Below are 23545 nucleotides of genomic sequence, written 5' to 3'. Positions count from 1 at the left end.
TTCAACAAAGATCCACCAACTGCTAACTCCATTCGGTGATGGTATGCGCAGTTTAAAGCTCCTGGATGCCTCTGTAAGGGGAAATCAACGGGTCGGCCTGCAGTGAGCGAAGAAACGGTTGAACGCGTGCGGTTAAGATTCACGTGTAGCCCGCGGAAGTCGACAAATAAAGCAAGCAGGGAGCTAAACGTACCACAGCCGACGGTTTGGAAAATCTTACGGAAAAGGCTAAAGCAGAAGCCTTACCGTTTACAATTGTTACAAGCCCTGACACCCGAGGACAAAGTCAAACGCTTTGAATTTTCGGCGCGGTTGCAACAGCTCATGGAAGAGGATGCGTTCAGTGCGAAACTTGTTTTCAGTGATGAAGCAACATTTTTTCTTAATGGTGAAGTGAACAGACACAATGTGCGAATCTGGGCGGTAGAGAATCCTCACGCATTCGTGCAGCAAATTCGCAATTCACCAAAAGTTAACGTGTTTTGTGCAATCTCACGGTTAAAAGCTTACGGCCCCTTTTTTTTTCTGCGAAAAAACGTTACAGGACACGTGTATCTGGACATGCTGGAAAATTGGCTCATGCCACAACTGGAGACCGACAGCGCCGACTTCATCTTTCAACAGGATGGTGCTCCACCGCACTTCCATCACGATGTTCGGCATTTCTTAAACAGGAGATGGATCGGTCATGGTGGAGATCATGATCAGCAATTCATGTCATGGCCTCCACGCTCTCCCGACTTAACCCCATGCGATTTCTTTCTGTGGGGTTATTCGGTGTTTAAACCTCCTCTACCAAGAAACGTGCCAGAACTGCTAGCTCGCATCAACAATCCTTTCGAACTCAATGATGGGGACATGCTGCGCCGAGAGTGGGAGGAACTTGATTATCGGCTTGATGTCTGCTGAATCACTAAAGGGGCACATACCGAACATTTGTGAATGCCTAAAAAAGCTTTGAGTTTTTGTATGTGTGTGCAAAGCATTGTGAAAATATCTCAAATAATAAAGTTATTGTAGAGCTGTGAAATCGCTTCAATCATTTGTAATAACCCTGTACATTTTGAATATAAATATCATTCATTAAAACACAGAGGTTTACATTTTCATCATAAATGAAATATGGAATCAACTGTGTCACTTCTTAATAGCAAAAATAGACATACTTGATATTTGTTGAATACAGCATCATCTGCAATGTATGGAATACAATGGTTTGAGTAAACCATACATATTTTTTGGTGAAGATCCTGAATGTGCAATAAAAATGGAGGGTTCCTATTTGAAAAGGGGTGGTTAGGAGGTGGATAATTGCAGCACAGACTTCTCACTTAGAATATTTTTCTTTTTTTCTCATATGCTGAAAATTAGATGGGTAGATCACATAACTAATGAGGAGGTATTGAACAGAATTGGGGAGGAGTTTGTGGCACAACTTGACTAGAAGAAGGGATTGGTTGGTAGGACATGTTCTGAGGCATCAAGGGATCACCAATTTAGTACTGGAGGGCAGGGTGGAGGGTAAAAATCGTAGAGGGAGACCAAGAGATGAATACACTAAGCAGATTCAGAAGGATGTAGGCTGCAGTAGGTACTGGGAGATGAAGAAGCTTGCACAGGATAGAGTAGCATGGAGAGCTGCATCAAACCAGTCTCAGGACTGAAGACCAAAAAAAAAAAAACTGTATTTATTCATTCTGCATACATTGGGTGTGGTCTAACTAAGCGGCCTCTCTCTGTATAACAACATATTATATTAACGACTTTCATGAGACTTCAGAATGTAATGCTGTTTCTACTATAAATATATTCTGTATTCACTGTAATTAAGTCTTGATGTAATACAAAATAGTAAACATAGACTTTAAGCTATATTGGTCAATCTACTTATAAATTTGTATGATGTACCCAGCAGGCTATTTTCAGCTGATTATCATCTGAAGTCCACTGTCAAAAAATAAATAACCATATTTTATAGCCTGGCTTTGTGTTTGTTAGCCTGTGAGTATCTTCAACAACAAAGGTTGTCGTCAGCAGAAGTTGGTTCATAACTTTAGTGGGTTCCGCAATGGACCTTTTTGGAATTTTGTTTTTATTCTTAAATAATGTTCAGATGTTTAAGGCAAATGAGAACTTATTATAAGAATAGTGTTGACAATGACATTTTTGTTAGAGTTGTTAATATTATTGGAGAAGGTGAATATTACAATTGTGTCCCTAACTGTTTGGTACAAGAGTACATAATGACATGTACTTTGAAAGGTATTGCTTACTTACTGTTCTTCATCTTCCTCACTTTCTTCCCCTTCCTGACCATACATGTCTGCTAGTTTGTCAAATCGTGGGCCCCAGGCTCCGAGGTAGTCAAAATCTTGTTCATTATCATCTGTACCTATAAATTGAGGAAAACTGATTAGCTTGTTAAATCTTTGTTTTCTAAACACGTAAAGCAATTCTGCAATTAGGTTTCAGAATGTTTACAAGTTGCCTTATCCTCCATAACAACTATGAAGTCTGCAAATAGCTAGGAGAAATGAAAAGTCAGATAAAAAATGTGTTGAGGGAGAAAAGGCTTGACAATTTTCTATCTTTGCAATGTCCCTGTCGGAAGCTCAGCTTACTCTTTGGCATATAATGACCTGTCCTTATATTCATATGAGATACATAATAACCTTAATAAAATCAATTGAAAGTGCAAAAACGTATCAAATTTTTTGATGCCTGCATCACTGACAGATGTTGTGCACTGGTTTTTCAATAGTTTTTTTTAAACTATGTGGCCTTTTAAATACTGAAGTTTTATTCAAATTCCACAAAATATGTGACCATAACACAGAGAACACTCACGGATGTCAAGATAATACCTTCTCAGCTGTTACACTGCAGTCACCATCTTTTAGTACAGGTTAAAGAGGCAAAAGAGGTAGAAAGAAGGATAAGACTGTGGAAGTTGAAAGAAGAGAAATGCAAAGAATAATTTCAGAAAATAGTGAAGAGCAACATAACAAGGGGGTGAAATGCTATCAACAGAGGACAGCTGGGGAGGATTCAAAACAATGATGGTGGGAAAAGCAGAAAAAGTGTGCAGAAGAACCAGTGATATGAAAAGATGGAAAGAAAAATCCTGATGGAATGTCAGAGTACAGGAGGAAGTTGCAAAGGAAAACAAAGCATACAGTATACTGTTTCAGGAGAGATGGACCTAACCTGGACAGAAGCAGAAGAACTGACAGAGGCCATGAAAGGAGAAAAGGACTTCGACTGGACAAATTAAGAGTGGAAATGGTGAGAGCAGCTGGCATTGTTAGAGTGCAATGGCTCTATTGGGTCATGAGAACAGTATGAAATAAAGGAGGACCATGAAGACAGGAAAAATGGAATCACAGTGCCAGTTTTTCAGAAAGGTTGCTGGAAATTATTTCCAAATTTTAAGGCAGTCACTTTTGATATGTCATACCACCAAGGTATCTGAGGAAATTCTGGAAAAGACAGTACAATAGATAGTAGGAGTAGGACTACAGAGAAACACTACGGGTTTGGACCAGGAAGGGTGATAGTACATTTAATTTTTAGTGTAATGTAGCTCCAAGAAAGATGCTACAAATATGAAAAGGATTTAGTATAGGTGTTCCTGGACATTCAGAAGATATATGATACTGTGAAAAGAGGCAAAATCTGGCAAACCCTTCAGAAACGGGGAATTTGAAGGCTGACAATGAGAAAAATAAAGGAAATGGTTCAAGAGAGTAAGAGTCATGTAAGAGTAGGAGGAGAGAAACATTGATTTGAACAGAAAAATGAGCTGGAGCAAGGGAGTGGACTATCCTCTCCACTTCTCAACGCCATTATTGATGACATGATGATGATGGTACAGGCCTGAATAGAAAATGAAAATATCAAAGCAATGGTGTTTGCTGATGATCTAATGGTGTGGGGAATGGAGAAGGAGAGATACAAGATAGGCTAAATATATGAGAGGAAGTGGTAGGGCATTATGGATAGAAATTTAATGCAATTAAGTGTAAACTGATAGTGACGTAGACATGGAATGAATGGAAAACAGCAGGAGGAATGATAAGAAGATAAGTGAAAGGTGATGGTAAGCTTGTGGTTTCCTGCAGAGTGTAAGAAAACTGGTCTGCAGCAACAATGTACCATCAAAAGTAAATAAATGCTACACCAAGCAGTACTCGCAAACGCGTAAGAAATGTGGGTAATGAAGAAAAGGCAGGTGAGCAGGATAAAGGTTTGTGACAAAATTTTAAAGATGCAGAATATGAGTCAGTAGAATGGGTAGAGTAAGAAATGAGATGGAAAGTGAAATAGTGAACAGAGAAGCTCATGCAAGACACCATAGAAAAGATGAGATTAAGACAGTATCGGTACGTTAAAAGAATGGGAGTTGGAAGGGTACTGAGACAGGCCCACAAAATGAGAATAAGAGACAAGAGGCAAAGAGGAAGAGCAAGACATATATAGATCATTGCAATGAAGGAAGGTGTGGTGAAGATACGAGAAGATTAGGACAGAGTACAGAGAGGAACATGATGGAAAGACAGGGAAAGATGGAGAGACTAAGGTCTAAACACTTCTAGCCATAGGCTGGAAACCACTGAAGAAGGAGAAGAAGATGATAAACACCAAATCTGGTGTGAAAATAAAAGTAGTGTAATTTTTAAATTGTTGCACCATCATCACAATTAAGAAAAATAAAGAAATATACATTGATGATACTTATTTAAATATGTTAAGATAGAATTAAAATGTCGAAACTTAAAATTGGTGGAAGTTGGGTATTGGTCTACTCCAATTTTTTGTGATCAATATGTTTCATCTCAGTCTTACCATAGACAAATAGATGTTGTTTTCCATACCGTTACATATAAATTAATCTCTTACATGTACTAACATCCATGAATCCTATACTTGCCAGAAGCTAAAGAAGACAAGGACCCTGCAGTACTTCCACCACCCTCATATGCATAATTTCTTAGATCATCAAATGGTGGAGCATTTGGGTCAGCATCAGCTCTCTTCTTATGTTCCTCTATAAACACTCCTATGTTTGGCTCTGGGCCCAGTGGAGGAACTGAAAATAAAAAAGGATTCAGATGTACTCACTGTGATGAATATTGTAAAACATAAATTTTCAAAGTGGGTAATGTCACACTTATTAAAATATTCTGGGCTATTATACCATGGTCAGTATAATAGAGAGGGGAATAAATATGTGATTGTTAATTATGATATATCACTTCATCCTTTATTATATTCTTTAATTCTACAATGCATGCCAAGAAAGAATCACTAGTTAATTACTGTCTTAGAATTTAACATTTTATATTTCCAAATGACTTGAACTTAATATCTTCATCTCTATGGTTACATGGAGTTGGACAGGCACAGGACATCATTTATTCACAACTCTGTAGTTCACAAAAAAGGGAAGCAGCCCATCGACCCTGTTTCTCAAGTCCCCAGTATTCTAATGATATATTTACTTTTCAGTGGCTTCTTACACATTTTGTGGGAATGTTCTGTCACAGCAGTTTCTCCTAACATTGCCTGCCAGATTTCTGACTAATTTTTTTTTTTTAATGTAATGCAATTGAATGGATAAAAAACCAACTCACACAGGAGAAGTAGGAGAAAACACATATAAAGGTATTGGCATTAAAAGTTTTTAGGCCCAGTGCCTCCTTCTTCTGGCAGAAGGGTTGAAGAGGATGTAAGAGGGATGACGGGAAAGGTCTGATGAGGTTTAGGAAATGGGAAGACAGTTTGAAAAGTTGCCCAGAACCCTGGGCCAGGAGAGACTTACTGGACGGGATGAGAAGGAAAGTCTGACCTGGGATTCTGTGTGAATTTTTCTGAATTCTCTCCCTATTTCTTAAACCTCACCAATCATTTTCCTTTACCTCTCCTCCTTCATCTTCAACCCTTCTGCCAGAAGGAACAGCACTGGCTCTGAAAGCTTGCAAATTTCAGTACCTTTGTATGTGTTTTTCTCCTGCTATATAAAATTATTTTTGTTACTAACTTTAAAAAAAGGTGGTCATCTAATTAATCACAAGGACCTTGGCTTGTGTGATGGTGCACCTCTCTCCTTAAAAGTTTCCTCTGGAAAACTTGGCTAACAAATGTAATATCATATTTTATTGTGGAGATAACTGTGTCAGATACTGTGCTGTGTGTAGGAGCCATAGACGTTATTCCTTGCATAAGAAACAACTCCAATTTTATTCTTGCTCTGATAAAGATGAAGGGAATTTACAATTCTGAATATAACGTATTACAAATCTATAGCAAGAAGAAAATTTGTGTTCAAGGAAAAGAGAGCTCTTCTCTGACAAATAACAAGGTGAAACTCGAATGTAAATATTACTCTTTCTAGTCATTATAATTACTATAGAAAGTTTCAGCAATGTTATGTCAATGTAGAGCCGGAGAGATGCTTGGGAGATTGGCAAATGAACCTGCAAATAAACACAGCAACTTTCAACACACTCAAGAGCAAGCAACAAGAAATTTTCCACAGCTCTTTACCAACATTATTACCACATGACCAAACACACACACACTAGGTGAGTTTAGTTTCAATGGGCGTTTCATACACCATTTTAAAATGAAGAATACATGCTAATCTTGTCTGTAACTATAAAAATGATAAAAATAATGATGTACATATCCTTCCTAAGCTTATGCAGTTGTAAGATATATCTAATGTATCCTTAGCTACTACTGTAGTAATAGGAACAAAACTTATATGAGGTTTTGGTTTGGGCAGCAGCAGACCATTTCAACTACCGTATTTACTCGAGTCTAAGCCGCACTCGAATCTAAGCCGCACCTGAAAAATGAGACTCGAACTCAAGGAAAAAAAATTTCCCGAATCTAAGCCGCACCTGAAATTTGAGACTCGAAATTCAAGGGGAGGTAAAAGTTTTAGGCCGCATCTCCAAATCGAAACAAAGTTGGTCCACTGTAATATGAGACAATTTAGGTCAAATGAATGACGATACAGCTACAGTAGTTTGGTTTGAGTCGTAAGGTTAGCAGTTAAGCTTTACCAGGTAGCCATTGCTATGCGTCAGGCGCTCCGTCCGTATTTATACGGGTACCCTTCCTTTTTCACATGCCTCATCTGGTTTGAATTGATTGCTTATTTTTCTTTGATCTGATAAGCGCAGTTTTCTTTGTTATAGGTGTTTACGTCACTCTACGCTGAAAATGCATTACTGTACTGTGTAATGCATTGTTTGTCGTACTCTGATACTGCGTGTTTACGGCCTGTCGCCGATCGCAGCATGGCTTGCTTTTGTGTGTGCTACCGCCACTTACAAATAAAAAAAAAGAGAGAGAGAGAGAGGAATCGTCTCATTAGCGAAACAATGGCAAGAGACTGCTACTTGTTGTTACGTACACTGCTGCTTTCTTTGATAATGATCAACAAGAACCAAATAATAGACTGCGTATGATAGAAGATGTTCTGAACGAGAGTTTAGCGAAAATTTTTCTCCGTTTGAAAATCTTTGCAGGCGCCTCTTTAGTACATTACATTCTGCACAGAAATTAGTCATCTTAGATTTAAAAATCTAGTCAATTGCCTCGCTTCATTTCTGACTGTATCACTGTTTAGCATTAGAATAATACGAATATAAACATGACATGATATGTATATTCTTCCACGTTTGCTGTTGTCTCACTCTAGTTTTGTGGTTTATTACGCAGACAGGATTTAAATGAGATAGCAGCAAACACGAAACAATACATGGAAAAATGTTTATATTCGTATTATTCATATGGTGACGAGAATATTGCATGTGATTCACAATTTATAAAAGTTTCTATTAGCAACCATCTCTTCTCACAGATAGGAAAAAATTCAGAACGTAGAGTTGGCCATATTGACAAACATTCTAAACATTCTTGCCAGTCGGGTTTTCGTAGTATATTGAAATGCTGCTACATTCGAAGATGAACAATACAGAATTTGTATTTACTTCGTTGGATAATGTATGAAAATGCAGTGGTCAAAACTCGGCGCGGAGAAAAAAAGCTTGTCTTCCACCTTTTTTTTTTTTTTTAATTTATTTACTGACGCAGAGGTTTTGGCGCCAGTATTTATCTTTGTGCCTACAAAGCATGCCCGTGTAGCGCTACATATATTCAACGGCAGAACTAAGTTGTGGCGGCACCCACCAACATTTTTAAGAACTTCTGCTTGCTTTGCACTCGATTCTAAGCCGCAGGCGGTTTTTTGGATTACAAAAACCGGAAAAAAAGTGCGGCTTAGATTCGAGTAAATACGGTATTTGTTTATATGATTTACAGCAGGTGTTACACAGATTCTGTCAGGATGCAGCTGACTGTGATGAAAACCACTGTTACAGGAGCAGTTACTGTTCCTATTACATTTATGTCATCCTTAATGCAGTATATCCTATATTTAGTTAGGATGTTACTTTCTCCATTCAATATCTGAACCTCTTCGCCAGAATCATTACAATGTGTCCCTCTGTTCTCTGTTGTCTAACCAGGGCTGGCACTTGGCTTCACAGTCTTGTTATCCAGTAACCCGTTCTCAATCTGTCGTGTAACATTCAGCCTAAACATCTCCTATAATTACTACCTGTCAGTCAGAAACTTTTCTTGCCTGTTACTTTCCTTTCTGATTTAACTCTTAAATTCATTACAAACAGCTTGCCTTCTCACTCTTACTCCTAGATAAGTTTCTCATGCTCCTAAAGTTCAAATGTGGTTCCAGTTTCACCTACTCAGAAATACACATTTTCTATCCATGAGAAAATAGTACACAGATCATGTATGTTCACATATAAGAAAAGAACACAAATATTTGATAAAGCACTAAACATATTTCTTGATAAATTTCTGTTTTAAAGATGAGTAACTATTTTATTATGTTTAAGTTACTCTCATGCAATATGCCTGAAAAAGAAACAACAGACAATTGACTGTGCAAAGAGTAATTACTATGTACAGCATTACTAAGAAAGAAAAAAAAACACAAGGAACAAGTGATATACATGTTCTGGTGTAACCACAAGCGCTGGAATGAAGAAGAAGAACACAAGACCAGAAAAGGTGGTGAAATGATGTCGGCCAATGGTGCACTGATTAGGACCACGCCACAACAGGAGCGACATCTGCAAGAAGTGAATATAAGCACTACTCCTGCCAGCCTAGGCCGGACATTAGTGGACAGGATTTGCAGAGAATTAGCATGGCCTAGCATAGAGTGCTACAATATCAGATTGTAGTGATCCATATCCATTGCTTGTTTGAGCATTGTGTATAGCCAGGACTCAGATTTATGTTGCATGTCGTCATCACTTGTGACACCTTTGTACAATAAAGTTAAGTATTTTCAATCAGCTTTATAGAAATAAAACTACTAATGTTATTTACTTGATTTGTTGTATAGCATTTTGAGAATGCAGCATCCCCTAGGCACCCTATATGAGATGAGTGGGCAAGACCCAACCTGGCGACAAGTATCCTCCAAACTACGTGCCTGACAGCCATGGCATTTCATGTATATTGTGCTAGCATCTAAATTCTCTCTTGTCTGTAATTTGCAGGGGTGCTTATTGCTTTAACAGTTTCTTGTTGTTTTTGCTAATCAGTGTTTTCAGGTGGGCATTGCAAAAATTTTCTTTGCTTGTGCCCTAATTTTACTTGCATACCTAGTCTATTTGTTGCATTTGTGTCTTCCAACATGCCCACCTCACCTGTCCCATCCCCTGTTAAGGCTTCACAGCCACAAGTGTTAGATGTCACATAGCTAATGTAGATGTTTCAGTCAGACGCAGCAAATATCTACACTGCTCAACACAGTGCAGCAGCTATTGGCCTACGCCGTGCGCCTGACAGAACAAGCACTGTCTACTAGCTGCTATACCACCTTTTCAACAGTTTAGTGAACAAGACAAGAACTGGCTCGAGTGGCAGCACCAGTTCACTGCTTATATGCTAGCTCACAACATCCCAGGAACAGTGTAACTTCTATATCTATTATCTATGGTAGGAAGTGCAGTTTTCAGATTAATTCAAAAACTCTTTCCTAACACCACTGTGAGTGAACTAAGTTATGAACAAGTGGTACAGGCCCTAACAAACTATTATGAACAACAAGTGAATGTGGTAGCAGCTAGGTACCAATTCTTTAATTGCAAAAAATGGTCAGAACAAACTTATTGCGAGTGGGTAATAGATTTGCAGGGAATGACAAGGAAATGCAAATTTAAATGTGCTTGTGGTGCTTTATATTCAGATGTTAAGTTGTGTGATGCAATCGTGTACAACTTGCCCGATGTCAAACTCAGAGAACAGCTTCTGAAACAGTCTGATCCATTATTTCAGCAGATAGTGTAAATACTAGATCAGTAAGATTCCGGTGCCTTGTAGGCTCATACATTTGAGCAGCCAGCTATTTGTCGGGTTGGATTCCTTGCTTGCGATCACCCCATTCTGCACCGGCGGCTTGCGCTAACCAAGCCAAGTAAACAACGGTCCACACCATGTAAGCAGTTGGCTAAACAGGTGGCTACACAGGTGAACAGAATTAAGTCTTGCCCTAGGTGTTATTCACAGCATAAACGCCACGACTGCCCCTCCTGATGAGCTCAGTGTTACGCTTGTGGTAGGAAAGGACCTGTGCAATCCGTATGTTTGCAGCTGAACGAACATAAGAATATGGCCCACTCACAAAAATCTAGTCACAAGGCCCATGTCATTAATGCAGTATATTCAAAGTCTGCAACAGGCATTAGCAAAACTAGCAAGTGTGCAGTTTCTTCAGTGATACATCAGTCAAATAAACTTTTTGTTCATTTACTTATTTGTGGAAACCGTGCCAAATTTCAGCTGGACATGGGTGTGTCTTTCACATTGCTCAATCATCACACATATGAACTGTTAGGCTCCCCACACCTGTCTAAAACTAGCACAAAACTGACAGCTTATAATGGACAAAACATTCCTGATCTTGGAACATGTACTTTGCCTGCCATAAAGCACTCGCATATGCGAACAGTGACTTTTACAATGCTACAATCATGCGATTGTGAGAACATATTTGGTCTTGATTCATTTGGCTTTAACATTCAGGACAATGTGTTGTCAGTGACTGCATTCAATGCAAAATACGGTATTGTTAGCTGGCTAAAAGAAGGCCCGGAACTCTTTTCTAAAGGTTTAAGCAAAGCTAACAATTTTGTTACACATAGTACTCTGAAAGACAATGCTCAGCCGAAATTTTGCTGTGCCAGAAATGTTCCCATTGCATTAAGGGACAAAGTTGCTGCTGAACTTAATGATTTGCAAGATAGCGGACTTATTGCACACATATTAGCTAGTCAATGGGCAAGTCCACTGGTTTTGCTCCCCAAACCTGAATGCTGCATTCGCCTCTGTGTTGACTTTAAGTCTTACAGTCAACCCACAAACTGTAACTGATACTTATCCATTTCCACACCTAGAGGATTTTATAGACAATTTAGGCACTGGACGTTACTTTTCAAAAAATTTATTTGTACGACACATATCTTAAAATATCTCAAAAAGTGTGTGTACTAAATACTCATTTGGGCTTGTTTAAATATTTGTGTTTGCCTTTTGGCAGTGCTTCTGCACCCACCATTTTTCAATGGTACCTGGAACAACTGGCTGCACAAGTACCAAACTGTCAAATTATTTGGCTGATATTGTAGTAGCAGGTCATACATCTGAGGAACATATTGCAAATTTATTGTTTTGTGTGTTATCTGCTGCAGGACTAAAGTGTAGACTGGACAAGTGTGATTTTTTTCAACCTGTGCTGCAGTATCTTGGTCATGTCATGTCATAAACAGTCAAAGTGTAGATCCTTTTCAGTCGCATTTGTTAGCCATAAACAATTTTCCAGTTACTCGCAATATCACAGAATTGCAGTCAGTTTTATGTAAAAAGAACTATTATATTCGGTTTATACTGAATGCTGCACAAATCACAGCTCCATTGCATCGCTCGTGTCGCAAGACTGTCCCCTTTGTTTGGACAGATGAGGGCCAAGAAGCTTTTCAAAAACTTGAAGATGCATTGCTCAGTGATTGATGCTTAGTTCACTTTGATCCTGACAAACCAGTTGTATTGCAAGTTGATCCTTCCTCTTACAGAATCGGAATTGGTGATAAAGACAGACCTATTGTGACGAAGCAAACTGGGATATGTTTACTTCCCCTTTGGTTTTGTCATTGGCCTCCTTAAAATTCATTTTTTTCATGTCTGACTAATTACCATTAACATACATGAGTATAATCTGCATTTTCATAAAAGAGAAAAGTTGGTACTCAGTTTTAAAGAATATAACACCAGTCTAATTGTGCTTAGTTTTATGTATTAATTTATTTTCTAATTTATTTTGACTATTCCTAGTTAGTAACTTTTGTTATGGGATAAAATCTGTAATTGTTTCGTAAGTTTAATTCTGTTGTTGACTTATAAACAAATATAAATTCTGTACTAATTATAAACATTTGGAGGAACAACTAATAGTAATTTTAAAGTATCTATTTGGCTCTATTCGAAAACATGTTAGGAAAACTCACCCTTAATTAATTGCAAAGTAATTACCAGTTTTGTCAAAAGTATTGCTTGCATAACTGTATCTGTTAATTTCATTTAAACAAATAATTCAGCCTAACTCGTGTGTAGAAGATGATGAATGCAGTTAATTAAATGAGTTAAGTTTTAATTGTAATTTCTGTAAATTAAACATCAAACAATGTGTAGTTTCAGTGCCTATTATTGTGATGATATATAAGGGCCTGAGTTTTGATCCTGAGACAGTCAGTCTACGGCTGAGTTTCAAATAAGAAATCTGTGTTGGTTAGAACAACAACAATGCATTGACTTAACCATTAAATAAGTGTTACACCAATAGGCCGTGTGTTAAAACAATGACAGTGTCTGTTCAATTTATTTGAAAGGCTGTGAACTGTGTGATTAGGGTTTTACTGCTCATAGATATTCAACAGTAAACTATTGTAGCAGTATGTTGATGTTTGCTTGCAACCTATTAATGAGATGTATTGAAAGTTAAACAATAGAGCACTGGCCATATAACTGTGTATTATTGGGGCGTTGTGAACAAAGAAAGTAAAGAACTGTGAAACACAAATATGCACCTGTCAGCTACATCATTTAAAGTAGTTAATGTTGAACTTCCACCCCCCATTTTTCAGCCAGTGTAGCAATACAGTATGTCGATACTGATGGCAATCAACCAAGAAATAAAGCAGGTGAACGTCGCACTATTGCTTTCGCATCAAAAGTGTTGTCCAAAGCTCAGTGTACCTATTCACAAATTGAAAAAGAGGCACTGGCTACTGTGTATGGTGTCACCAAATTCCACCGCTATTTGCATCGCAGAAAATTCTACTTAGTGACGGATCACAAGCCTTTGCAGTCCTTGTTTCATCTGACAAAACCTGTACAAACTGCCCAAAAATTGCAAAGATGGGCTTTGTTATTGTCTCAATACCAATACAAGATTGTGTATCATTCAACAGCTCAACATCATAATGCTGACGCACTTTCACATCTTTTCATTGGTCCTCATAAAGACTTTGATGCTTCTGTTGCACCTTGTTGTCACAGCATAAGAAAATTGCGTAGGCCACAGAAGCTGATCCAGATTTGAACATTTTGCTAAACTACATTCGCACATCTTGCTTGGCCTTGTTCCTTGCATTGCATAAAGAACTCTGTTGTGCACTGATACTTTGCACATTGGCACAGCCTCACTATACAGAAAGGTGTGATTCTTATTCAGAATGACAGTGGCCAGTCACGTGTGTTGGTCCCTAACATTTTGTAAAACAAATTGTTGCGGTTACTTCGCCAAGGACACTGGGGGATTTTTCGTACGAAACAGTTAGCGAGTTGACACTTTACTTGGCACGGTATGGACACCCAAAATGGAACAGATGACATCACAGTGTGACACACATATGGAAAATCAGTATGCTCCACCAAAAAAATTCTCAGCTTGGCCTAAGTCGCAATTCCAATGCCTATGTGTACACATACACTTTGCGGGATCTTTTGGAACACTCACTGGTTTATTGTGGTTGACTCATATAGCAAGTTTCCTTTCGCTGTGCTGATGAACTCGTCGATGTCACATATCACAATTCAGGTGTTGTCATAGATTTTTTGCCTAGAAGGCTACCTGAAGTAAGAGTGTCATACAACAGACCTCAGTTCATGTCAAATGAATCTGAAACATTCTGTGAATGCCATGGCATACAGCATCTAATTAGTGCACCATTCCATCCACAGCCAAACAGTGAAGCGGCACATTTTGTCAGAAAATTCACGCAGCAGATGGCCAAACTTCGCTCTGCACATGTCAGAGATCAAGCGTTACAACTGTTTCTCACCTCGTATCATTCGCACACAAGAGATGGACCATCACTGGTGGAATTGCTTCATGGCTGCTACCATCGGACACTGCTCCACCTTCCTCAGCATCATGCCAATGGAAGGCCACAAGTATCGCTTCACACCACATGATACTGTCTTTTACAAGCTTTTTAGCGGCAGCAGATGGTGGACATGATGTGAGATCGTTTGTTGACTAGGCGGTAGCATGTATCTTCTTTCAGGTCCCGATGGCTTGCAGTGCTCCCATCAAAATCAACTTCGACTCTGTCATGTACATGATGATCTTTCAGTCTCTATTTCCCCAGATTCACGGGTCCAGAGGACAGCGAGGCCACAGCAGCCGCCAGAGGGTGTCATTGTGACACCATGAAACGACCCCATGGAGACGGAGCCTTTGTCTCCTCCGCCTCCTCTCATCCTATTGGTGGAGCTGGACCTGCCCACACGGCAACAGCCGCAATCTTCTTCGTCTGGTTCATGGTAGCAGGAACTGGATGCATACTCTTCTGGTCATTTTCTGGGGGATGTTTCTGCCAGAGTGCAGGCCAGATGGCGGGGTACGACCAGAAGTTTGAAGTCCCCTGCAGCCACAGCTTCCAACCCGACATTGCACCGACACTCCTGCGTCCCCTGGTGTAGTCATACTCCCTACACAATGACGGTCCGTTGCTTTGTGCGAGATGAATGTTCTGGCATAACCACAAGCACCGGAACAAAGAAGAAGAATGCAAATTAGAGAAGGCAGTGAAACAGCGTCGGCCAATGGTGCGCTGATTAGGACCGCGCCACAAGAGGAGCGACACCTGCAAGAAGGGAATATAAGCGCCACTCCTGCCAGCCCAGGCCGGACATTAGTAGACAGGATTTGCAGAGTATTAGCACTGCCTAGCAGAGAGTGTTGCGATATTAGATTATAGTGAGATTCATATCCATTGCTTGTGTGAACATTGTGTATAGCCAGGACTCGGATTTATGATGGTCGTCCACAAAGTAAGTTCCGTTTCTATTTCTATCCACAGCCGTACTATGATCGCAGTTCTGAGAATGCGTGGCAATTGCTCTGACTCAAGGAGAAGACATGTACGCCATTTTAAGATTGCTGCTGCCAATGTGTGCTTTGTAGTGCTTCTTTATAATGTTAGCCGTAATTGAAAATTCTGCCATGTGTGAAATCAGAGCTGTGATTTGTTTTTTAAATGCAAAGAAAGTTAAACCATAGGAAATTCATCGGCAAATCTACTAGGTTTACCAACAAAATGCTATGAGTGATTCAATGGTTAGAAGATGGGTCACATTGTTCAACTGAAGAGAAGATTAAGCACAACCGTAACTTTACACTTAATGCCCTTGCTATGGAAGTTCCACAAATCTCACGATCACTAATTCATGAAATTGTTACTGAAAAACTAAAATTTCGAAAACTTTGCTCACATTGGGAACCCAAAATTCTTACTGAAGAATACAAAAAACAAAGGATGGGCAGTGCACTTTAGTTTTTGACATGCTACAATGAAGAAGGCGATGGTTTTCTTTCTTGGATAGTCACGGGTGATGAAACTTGGGTATCATACGACACACTTGAAACAAAATGGCAATCAGTGGAATGGAGGCAAATTTCATCCCCAACGAAGGTTAAGCCTAAGCAAATCTTGACACCTCAGAAAGTCATGTGCACCATTTTTTGGGACAGAAAAGGCATTTTGCTGATTGATTTCTTACCACGAGACCAAACAATTGGTGCACATGGTTACTGCGAGACCATTAACAAATTGCAACGTGCAATACAAAACAAGTGCTGAAGATTACTGTCAAAAGGTGGTGTTTTTTTTTTTTTCCACGATAATGCCCGCCTTCACATGGCGAATGTGACCAAACAACTCTTACGGGAATTTCACTAGGACGCGTCTGATCATCCCCTGTACAGCTCGGACCTTGCTCCTAGCGACTTTCATCTCTTCTTACATCTAAAATCTGTCCTTGGTGGTCAACAGTTCAACGATGTTGATGAGCTGAAAGAACATGTTACCACATGGTTGAATACACAGGTGGCAACGTTCTTTGAAGAAGGCATACAAAAACTTGTGCCATGCTATGACAAGTGCCTACAACATTTCAGAAGCTATGTAGAAAAGTTGTTTAACAGCCTTAGATTTTTGTACAATAAATACTTTTTCTGTATCTGTGCACATTTGTTTTATATAACCAAATGGAACTTACTTTGTGGACATACCTCATTTGTTGCATGTCACCCATTGCTCATGACACCTTTGTACAATAAAGTTAAGCGTTGTCAATCTGCTTTATAGAAATAAAACTACTACTGTTATTTGCTTGAATTGTTGTACAGCATTCCGAGAATGCAGCATTCCTTAGGCACCCAAAACTAGATGATTGGGCATGACCCTACATATATACCTAAAAAACAACAAGACATTGAAAAATAATTAACTCTCAAAATTCCTCCCAAATTAATTTTCTTCTTAAGTCTTCAAACACTTTACAAGTATGTCGTTTTGTCATTATGTTAGCAAATTGGCTTGAACTTTTCACATTTCATTTTTAATGTGATTTCAATATGTTCTTGAATGAACTTTTGTGGAAGGTCAGTATGTTTCTCACTTCTTGTTATTTTTCCTTTGTAGGTATTCCTAAACATACGTAAGGAAGTTAGACTGTCGATACACAGGTCTGTCAGTTCATTCAAATCTGAAATTCCACGTTTGTATCCAAGGCATTGCATCCAACATAAATCATTGATCCAAGAGGCAGCAGCTCGGTATTCTGCTTGAATGGTTGAAACTATCACAAGACGTTTCTTTCAAGCATACCAGGTCCTCCTTGCATAACAGAACTCTGCTGCTGCACCATCTAGCTGAGATATCACCTCCATAATCACAATCAGCAAAAGCAAGCAGTGTTGAGCCTCCATCAAACAATATATGAACTTTCATAGTTCCTTATGGGTACTGAAAAATGCATTTCACCATTTTCCAGTGACTAACCACTCATTTGTTACTAAACATGCTTAAGTAATTAACAGAAAACTGATATCTTGACAAGATACTGTTGCTAGGTACATCAGACTCTCAATAGTTTCTCCATAGGCTTCAGTCCTTTCCTATTGTGCATGGTTGACAAGATTTTCTTCAACTGTCACCATTACGTACTCCTTATGTGTAGCTACTGGATTCACGTTATCAAGAGTTTCTCTGTATACATAGACTGCTTTACAAAAATTCCCTGTGAACTTATTTTAATTTCCATTCCAAGATATGACATTTGCTTCGAAACATTCTGTCAAATGCACAATACCCAGTGACAGGTTAAAGGGTTTGTTTGCATTTTTTGGAAGTTCTACAAGACTCCAAGATTTCAGTTTTATTAGGGATTTTCATTCATCAGATATTGCTTTGAATAAATTTTTGTCTTTCAAAGCATTTGAAATAGAATTGTTTTTGACTTCATCTATCATGCCAAAATTTGCATTATTACTGCTCTGCACAGCCAATTCATAGTCTGTAAGTCTGACAGGCTGTTTAAGGTTTTGTCAGTCACATAGTTTTGGGAGCAAGACTCTATTCAATCTTATGTAACTGGATGACACACTGCACTCTTCAGAGACATCACACAGTGAATCATCAGATATCTGATTTCTGCTGGAAGCCAGAATTTGATTTCATTCCTATTTTCTCTTGTAAAAGTCTTTTATACAGTAATTTCCTCTTTATATTATATTCTTTTTTCAAATATGACATTATCAATGTCCTTTTCATCAGGTTCTGTAGGAAGGCGAGCCCAAAATTGTATCCAACACAGGTTCCTTTCTTTGATTTCTTTTGTCTTTCTACATTTGTGATCCTCAATCGAAACATAGCAGTCACACTCAAAACTTCTCAGCTTAGTAATATCTCTTTTTTGTCCATACAACAATTCAGCAGGTCTTCTTCCTTTTATTGAACTTCTTCCAGTCTGCGTAATTTATTGTTTTGGCCTAGAGAATCTCATTCAGTTTTCAGGCATGTTGTACTGATGATCAAGCAGACTTGACAGCTGTGCGCATTTCTGTTTCAATTCTTCTGCTCTGCTGAGATATGTACATATCGGTCCTGATGTGAAAAACTGCAAGTTCATCTAGAAGCTTTTTAGTGAGAGCATTCTTGATTCTGGCCTCATTGCCAGGCTTTAAACATTTTACTTTCTTCCAAAACTGATTTTCTACCATTTTCATGAATATTTTTAATTTCTGTTGCCTTCAGGAAATAAATAGTTCAAAAATGGGAGAAAAATCATCTCTGAACAACAGAAAATACCTTGCTCCTGTTAATGACATGAGATTCAGTACACAGAAGCAAAAATAAATTACGTCCATGGTATTTGCAGCAATCTTTGTATTTGTCAGATGAGATTTGTTATTTGTTTACTGCAGATACAACCAATACATACACATTCATTCGAGTCTTCAATATAATCAATGTCATTTCTTTTTAATACACTTCTCACATATGTGACATGCTAAAGAGTACATGTCAAGTTGCAGAAAGGCACAATTAAAAGACGCTTACATGAAACTTTTGGTCACATCCTTCATCAGTAAAAGACAGACACACACCATTCACACACTCAAGCAAGCACACCTCATGCGTACACAACTGGCAACTCCAGCATTTCGGGCCAGAATGCAACTATCATATGGGATGCAAACAGCAATCTGGAAGGGGCATAGATGGGGAAGGGATTGTGTGTACTGGTGGAGAGAGAGAGAGACAAACACTGTCTGTTGATATTCCTACCTGGAGTTTCCAATGTTTGATAAGTAACATTCTGACGTGCTAACTTTTCATGTCACATTTTAATTGAAGTTGTTATCATAAATTTGTTGAACTCTTTTATACAAAACAACATTTTCTCCAGCTGTCACTCACAGCAGCCTATTGCCACAGTTTCCAGATTGTCAGTGGTTTTGAAAGCTGAGTTGTTATTTTATTTATTTATTTATTTATTTACACAACAAGTTCTGTAGGACCAAATCTCCAAGGTCATGGAATGTGTCACTACATGAAATTACAACATAAAAACAATAACAGGAAAAATAAAATGTTTATGAACCCAACAAAAGTCAAGCCATAAGTTTAAGTAAATGCAATCAGCAATATAACATAAGTATCAGCTTACTTTTTCAAGGAACTCCTCAACAGAACAGAAGACATGACCCATGAGGAAACTCTTCAGTTTTGATTTGATAGCGCATGTATTACTGCTAAGATTTTTGAATTCTTGTAATAGCTTTTGAAAATTGATGCAGCAGTATACTGCACACCTTTCTGCACAAGAGTTAAGGAAGTCCAATCCAAATGCAAGTTGGATTTCTGCCAAGTACTAACAGAGTGAAAGCTGCTTATTCTTTGGTATAAGCTGATATTATTAACAATAAATGACAGTAAAGAGTGTATATATTGAGGGTCAATGTCAAAATACCCAGACTAGTGAACAGGGGTCGACAAGAGGTTTGTGAACTAAGAACACTTATTGCCCAAGCAGCCCTTTTCTGAGCCAAAAATAACCTTTTAGAATAGGAAGAGTTAACCCAAAATTATAATACCTTACAACATAAGCAAATGAAAATAAGCAAAGTAGACTAATTGTGTTAAACGATCACTTACTTCAGATACCATTTGTATAGTAAAAATGGCAGCATTAAGTCTCTGAACAAGATCCTGAATGTGGGCTTTCCACGACACCTCACTATTTATCTGAACACCTAGAAATTTGAACTGTTCACTTTCAATAATCATATGCCCATTCTGTGAAATCAAAATGTCAGGTTTTGTTGAATTGTGTGTTACAAACTGTAAAAAGTGAGTGTTACTGTGGTTTAGCATTAGTTTATTTCCTACAAGCCATGATCTTATGTCATTAACTGCACTATTTGAAACCTAGCCGATGTTGCACACAACATCCTTTACTACCAAGCTAGTGTCACCAGGGAACAGAAATGTTTTAGAACTACCCATAATACTAGAGGGATCATTAACATAAAAAAAACAGAAGAGGCCCCAACACTGCACTTGCAGTCTATAACCCTTACCTATTACTTTAGTAACAGAAAATAAATCAAAGTTTATATTTTAAACAATGGAAAATCCAGGATGGAATGTAACAGTATTATGAGAAGGAAAGTTGCTACTCACCATATAGTGGAGGTGCCAAGTTGCAGATAGGCACAACAAAAAGACTCACAATTAAAGCTTTCGGCCATTGGCCTTTGTCAACAATAGACACACATATGCAGACACAAACACACATGCAAACACAACTCACATACAAGACTACAGTCTCAGGCAACTGTGATTTCAGTTGCCTGAGACTGCAGTCATATGTGTGAGTTGTGTTTGCATGTGTGTTTGTGTGTGCATATGTGTGTCAATTGATGATGAAGGCCAATAACCAAAAGCTTTAACTGTGAGAATCTTTTCATTGTGCTTATCTGTGACTCAGTATCTCTGCTATATAGTGAGTAGCAACTTTCCTTCTCATAATATTGTTAAAGTTTATATTTGGTACATATAAAACATTCTACAGAACTAAGTCACACCACTGTACTCCATCAAAAGCCTCTAATTCAATGTCTGCCTCTCTAATTCCTTCTAATTCAGTAGCATCACCAACAAACACTTTCGTACACTGATCTAATTTTACATAATTTATTAACCAATCCTTTCTAAATGTCATATGTTGCATGGTGCCACAGTCTTGGTAGCAAGAGTTTTCTTAATTACACTGAAAATTTATGTCATTTAGCAAACTTTTTCAATCACACTGCAAATTTACATCATTTATATTGGCAATAGTTAATTCTACAGTGACTCCTACTTTTCATTTGAAACCTTTTGATTCTTTGCTGTCAGGTTTTGCAGTTGTCTCATTTCTGTCTAATGTTACATTTGGACATTCCTTGGCAGAATGGCCCCTTTGTTTGCAGTTACTACATGAATAATTGTCTCTACAATATGCTAAATATTTGGCACATGGTTTATTTCTACAATGTTTCTTTACATGCCCTTTTCTGCTGCATTTAAAACATTGAACTGTACATTTTTCCTGCTGACGTGCTTCGACAAAGTGTTTATTTTGTTTTTAGATGAAGCGGTTTGGAAGATGTTTCACTGTTCTGCATCATTTAATCTACCTTCTTCCAGATGAAAAATCAAACAACGGAAACTCTGCATTGGCATATCAACAACATAGAGAAAAGACAGATCACTAATCATCATATAGATGACAAATTGCATTGAAGACAAGCACAATGGAAAGACTCTTACACATAGTTTTTGGCCAAAGCCTTCTTCAGTCAAGGAAACACACACACACACACACACACACACACACACACACACATCCTCATTCACACAAAAAAGCACACCTCACGAACATATGAATGCCTATTCAGTTGCTCGGACTGGAATGCATTCCTTCAATGATGAAGGCTTTGCCCAAAGATACATGTAAGTGTCTTTTCATTGGACTTGTGTACAACTAAATGTGCCATCTTAATGGTGAGTAGCAACCCATCTTTTCCTTACATTGTTCCATGTGCAAACCTTCAAATAATGTGTAAAGATTTTTGTCAGATACTGCTACATTATTCCATATAGTATGAATGTGATGAAGTTTCAGTAGTAACATTCCAAGAATTCATATATAATCCAGCTCTCTTTCACAGCTTCACTCTCTGAGGGCAAATCTTCCATGTTTTCTTGAATCTACATACAGTTTGGAATGGCTGACTTACTAGTATTGTATTTGTAACTAAAGATATTTCTCTGCAATCCTGTAACTGTTAAATTGGATTTCTTGTCATCCTAGTATTTCTAATTTTTTAAACATTTGACAACCACACTTGCAATTTGCTATATTGCTGGCTATGTTGCTGCTGACATTCAAATCTATAAAGATTTGTGCCTCAAGATCTTTCTGAATCCAATACTTCACATTTTGTTCAGTTTCTCCTCCTTTTTGTGTAGCCTCCTGTCTAGTAGCTACTGAATACAACTTTTTTGACTGTAATGTTAAGTGTTGTGTAAACTGACTTCTCCATAATGATCCTCTGACCAATGTTCCAACAATGACTTAACAGAATCCACTGATAACACACAAATTTACTATCTGTGAACTTAAAGCATAGGACTGACTCTTCTGACTTTGACTGATGAGTCAACAAAATAATTCAATGACTTTCATTCACAGAAACTAATGTGCCGGCTGATGCTACTTCCGACTATATGCTGATATGCAATGACCTGTTTATGTGCTCCTTTATAATAAACAACAAATAGTTGCATTTCCAATTTTCTAATCACATGTATCTGGGCTCATAACCTCTTCATAAATTCTTGATTTAATGATAAGTAACTATTTTGTTATATTTGAAGGAGTACACTTGAATGTGATTAGATTAGGAAATGAGACACTTAAAATAGTAAAGGAGTTTTGCTATTTGGGGAGTAAAATAACTGATGATGGTCGAAGGAGAGAGGATATAAAATGTAGACTGGCAATGGCAAGGAAAGCGTTTCTGAAGAAGAGAAATTTGTTAACATCGAGTATAGATTTAAGTGTCAGGAAGTCTTTTCTAAAAGTATTTGTATGGAGTGTAGCCATGTATGGAAGTGAAACATGGACGATAAATAGTTTGGACAAGAAGAGAATAGAAGCTTTCGAAATGTGGTGCTACAGAAGAATGCTGAAGATTAGATGGGTAGATCACATAACTAATGAGGAAGTATTGAATTGGATTGGGGAGAAGAAAAGTTTGTGGCACAACTTGACCAGAAGAAGGGATCGGTTGGTAGGACATGTTCTGAGGCATCAAGGGATCACCAATTTAGTATTAGAGGGCAGCGCAGAGGGTAAAAATCGTAGAGGGAGGCCAAGAGATGAATACACTAAGCAGATTCAGAAGGATGTAGGTCGCAGTAGGTACTGGAAGATGAAGAACCTTGCACAGGATAGAGTAGCATGGAGAGCTGCATCAAACCAGTCTCAGGACTGAAGACCACAACAACAACAACAACTTGAATGTAACTTATTCACTTACAAT

The 23545-nt window shown here is 38.2% G+C and overlaps 1 protein-coding gene across 1 annotated transcript in view; it reads right to left on the bottom strand.

The window, feature by feature from the left end:
• The window catches only part of LOC124799096 (neural-cadherin-like), a 242938-nt gene that overhangs the window by 52107 nt on the left and 167286 nt on the right, over positions 1 to 23545 (bottom strand). The window contains exons 28-29 of the mRNA XM_047262635.1: positions 4931 to 5089; positions 2278 to 2392 (exon numbers count right to left, since the gene is read on the bottom strand). Coding sequence (XP_047118591.1) covers positions 2278 to 2392; positions 4931 to 5089 — 274 coding nt within the window. The remainder of the gene's footprint in view (positions 1 to 2277; positions 2393 to 4930; positions 5090 to 23545) is intronic.

Source organism: Schistocerca piceifrons, chromosome 5, assembly GCF_021461385.2.
Source record: "Schistocerca piceifrons isolate TAMUIC-IGC-003096 chromosome 5, iqSchPice1.1, whole genome shotgun sequence".
Classification (NCBI taxonomy): Eukaryota; Metazoa; Arthropoda; class Insecta; order Orthoptera; family Acrididae; genus Schistocerca; species Schistocerca piceifrons.
This window is presented reverse-complemented; position numbering and strand designations above follow the sequence as displayed.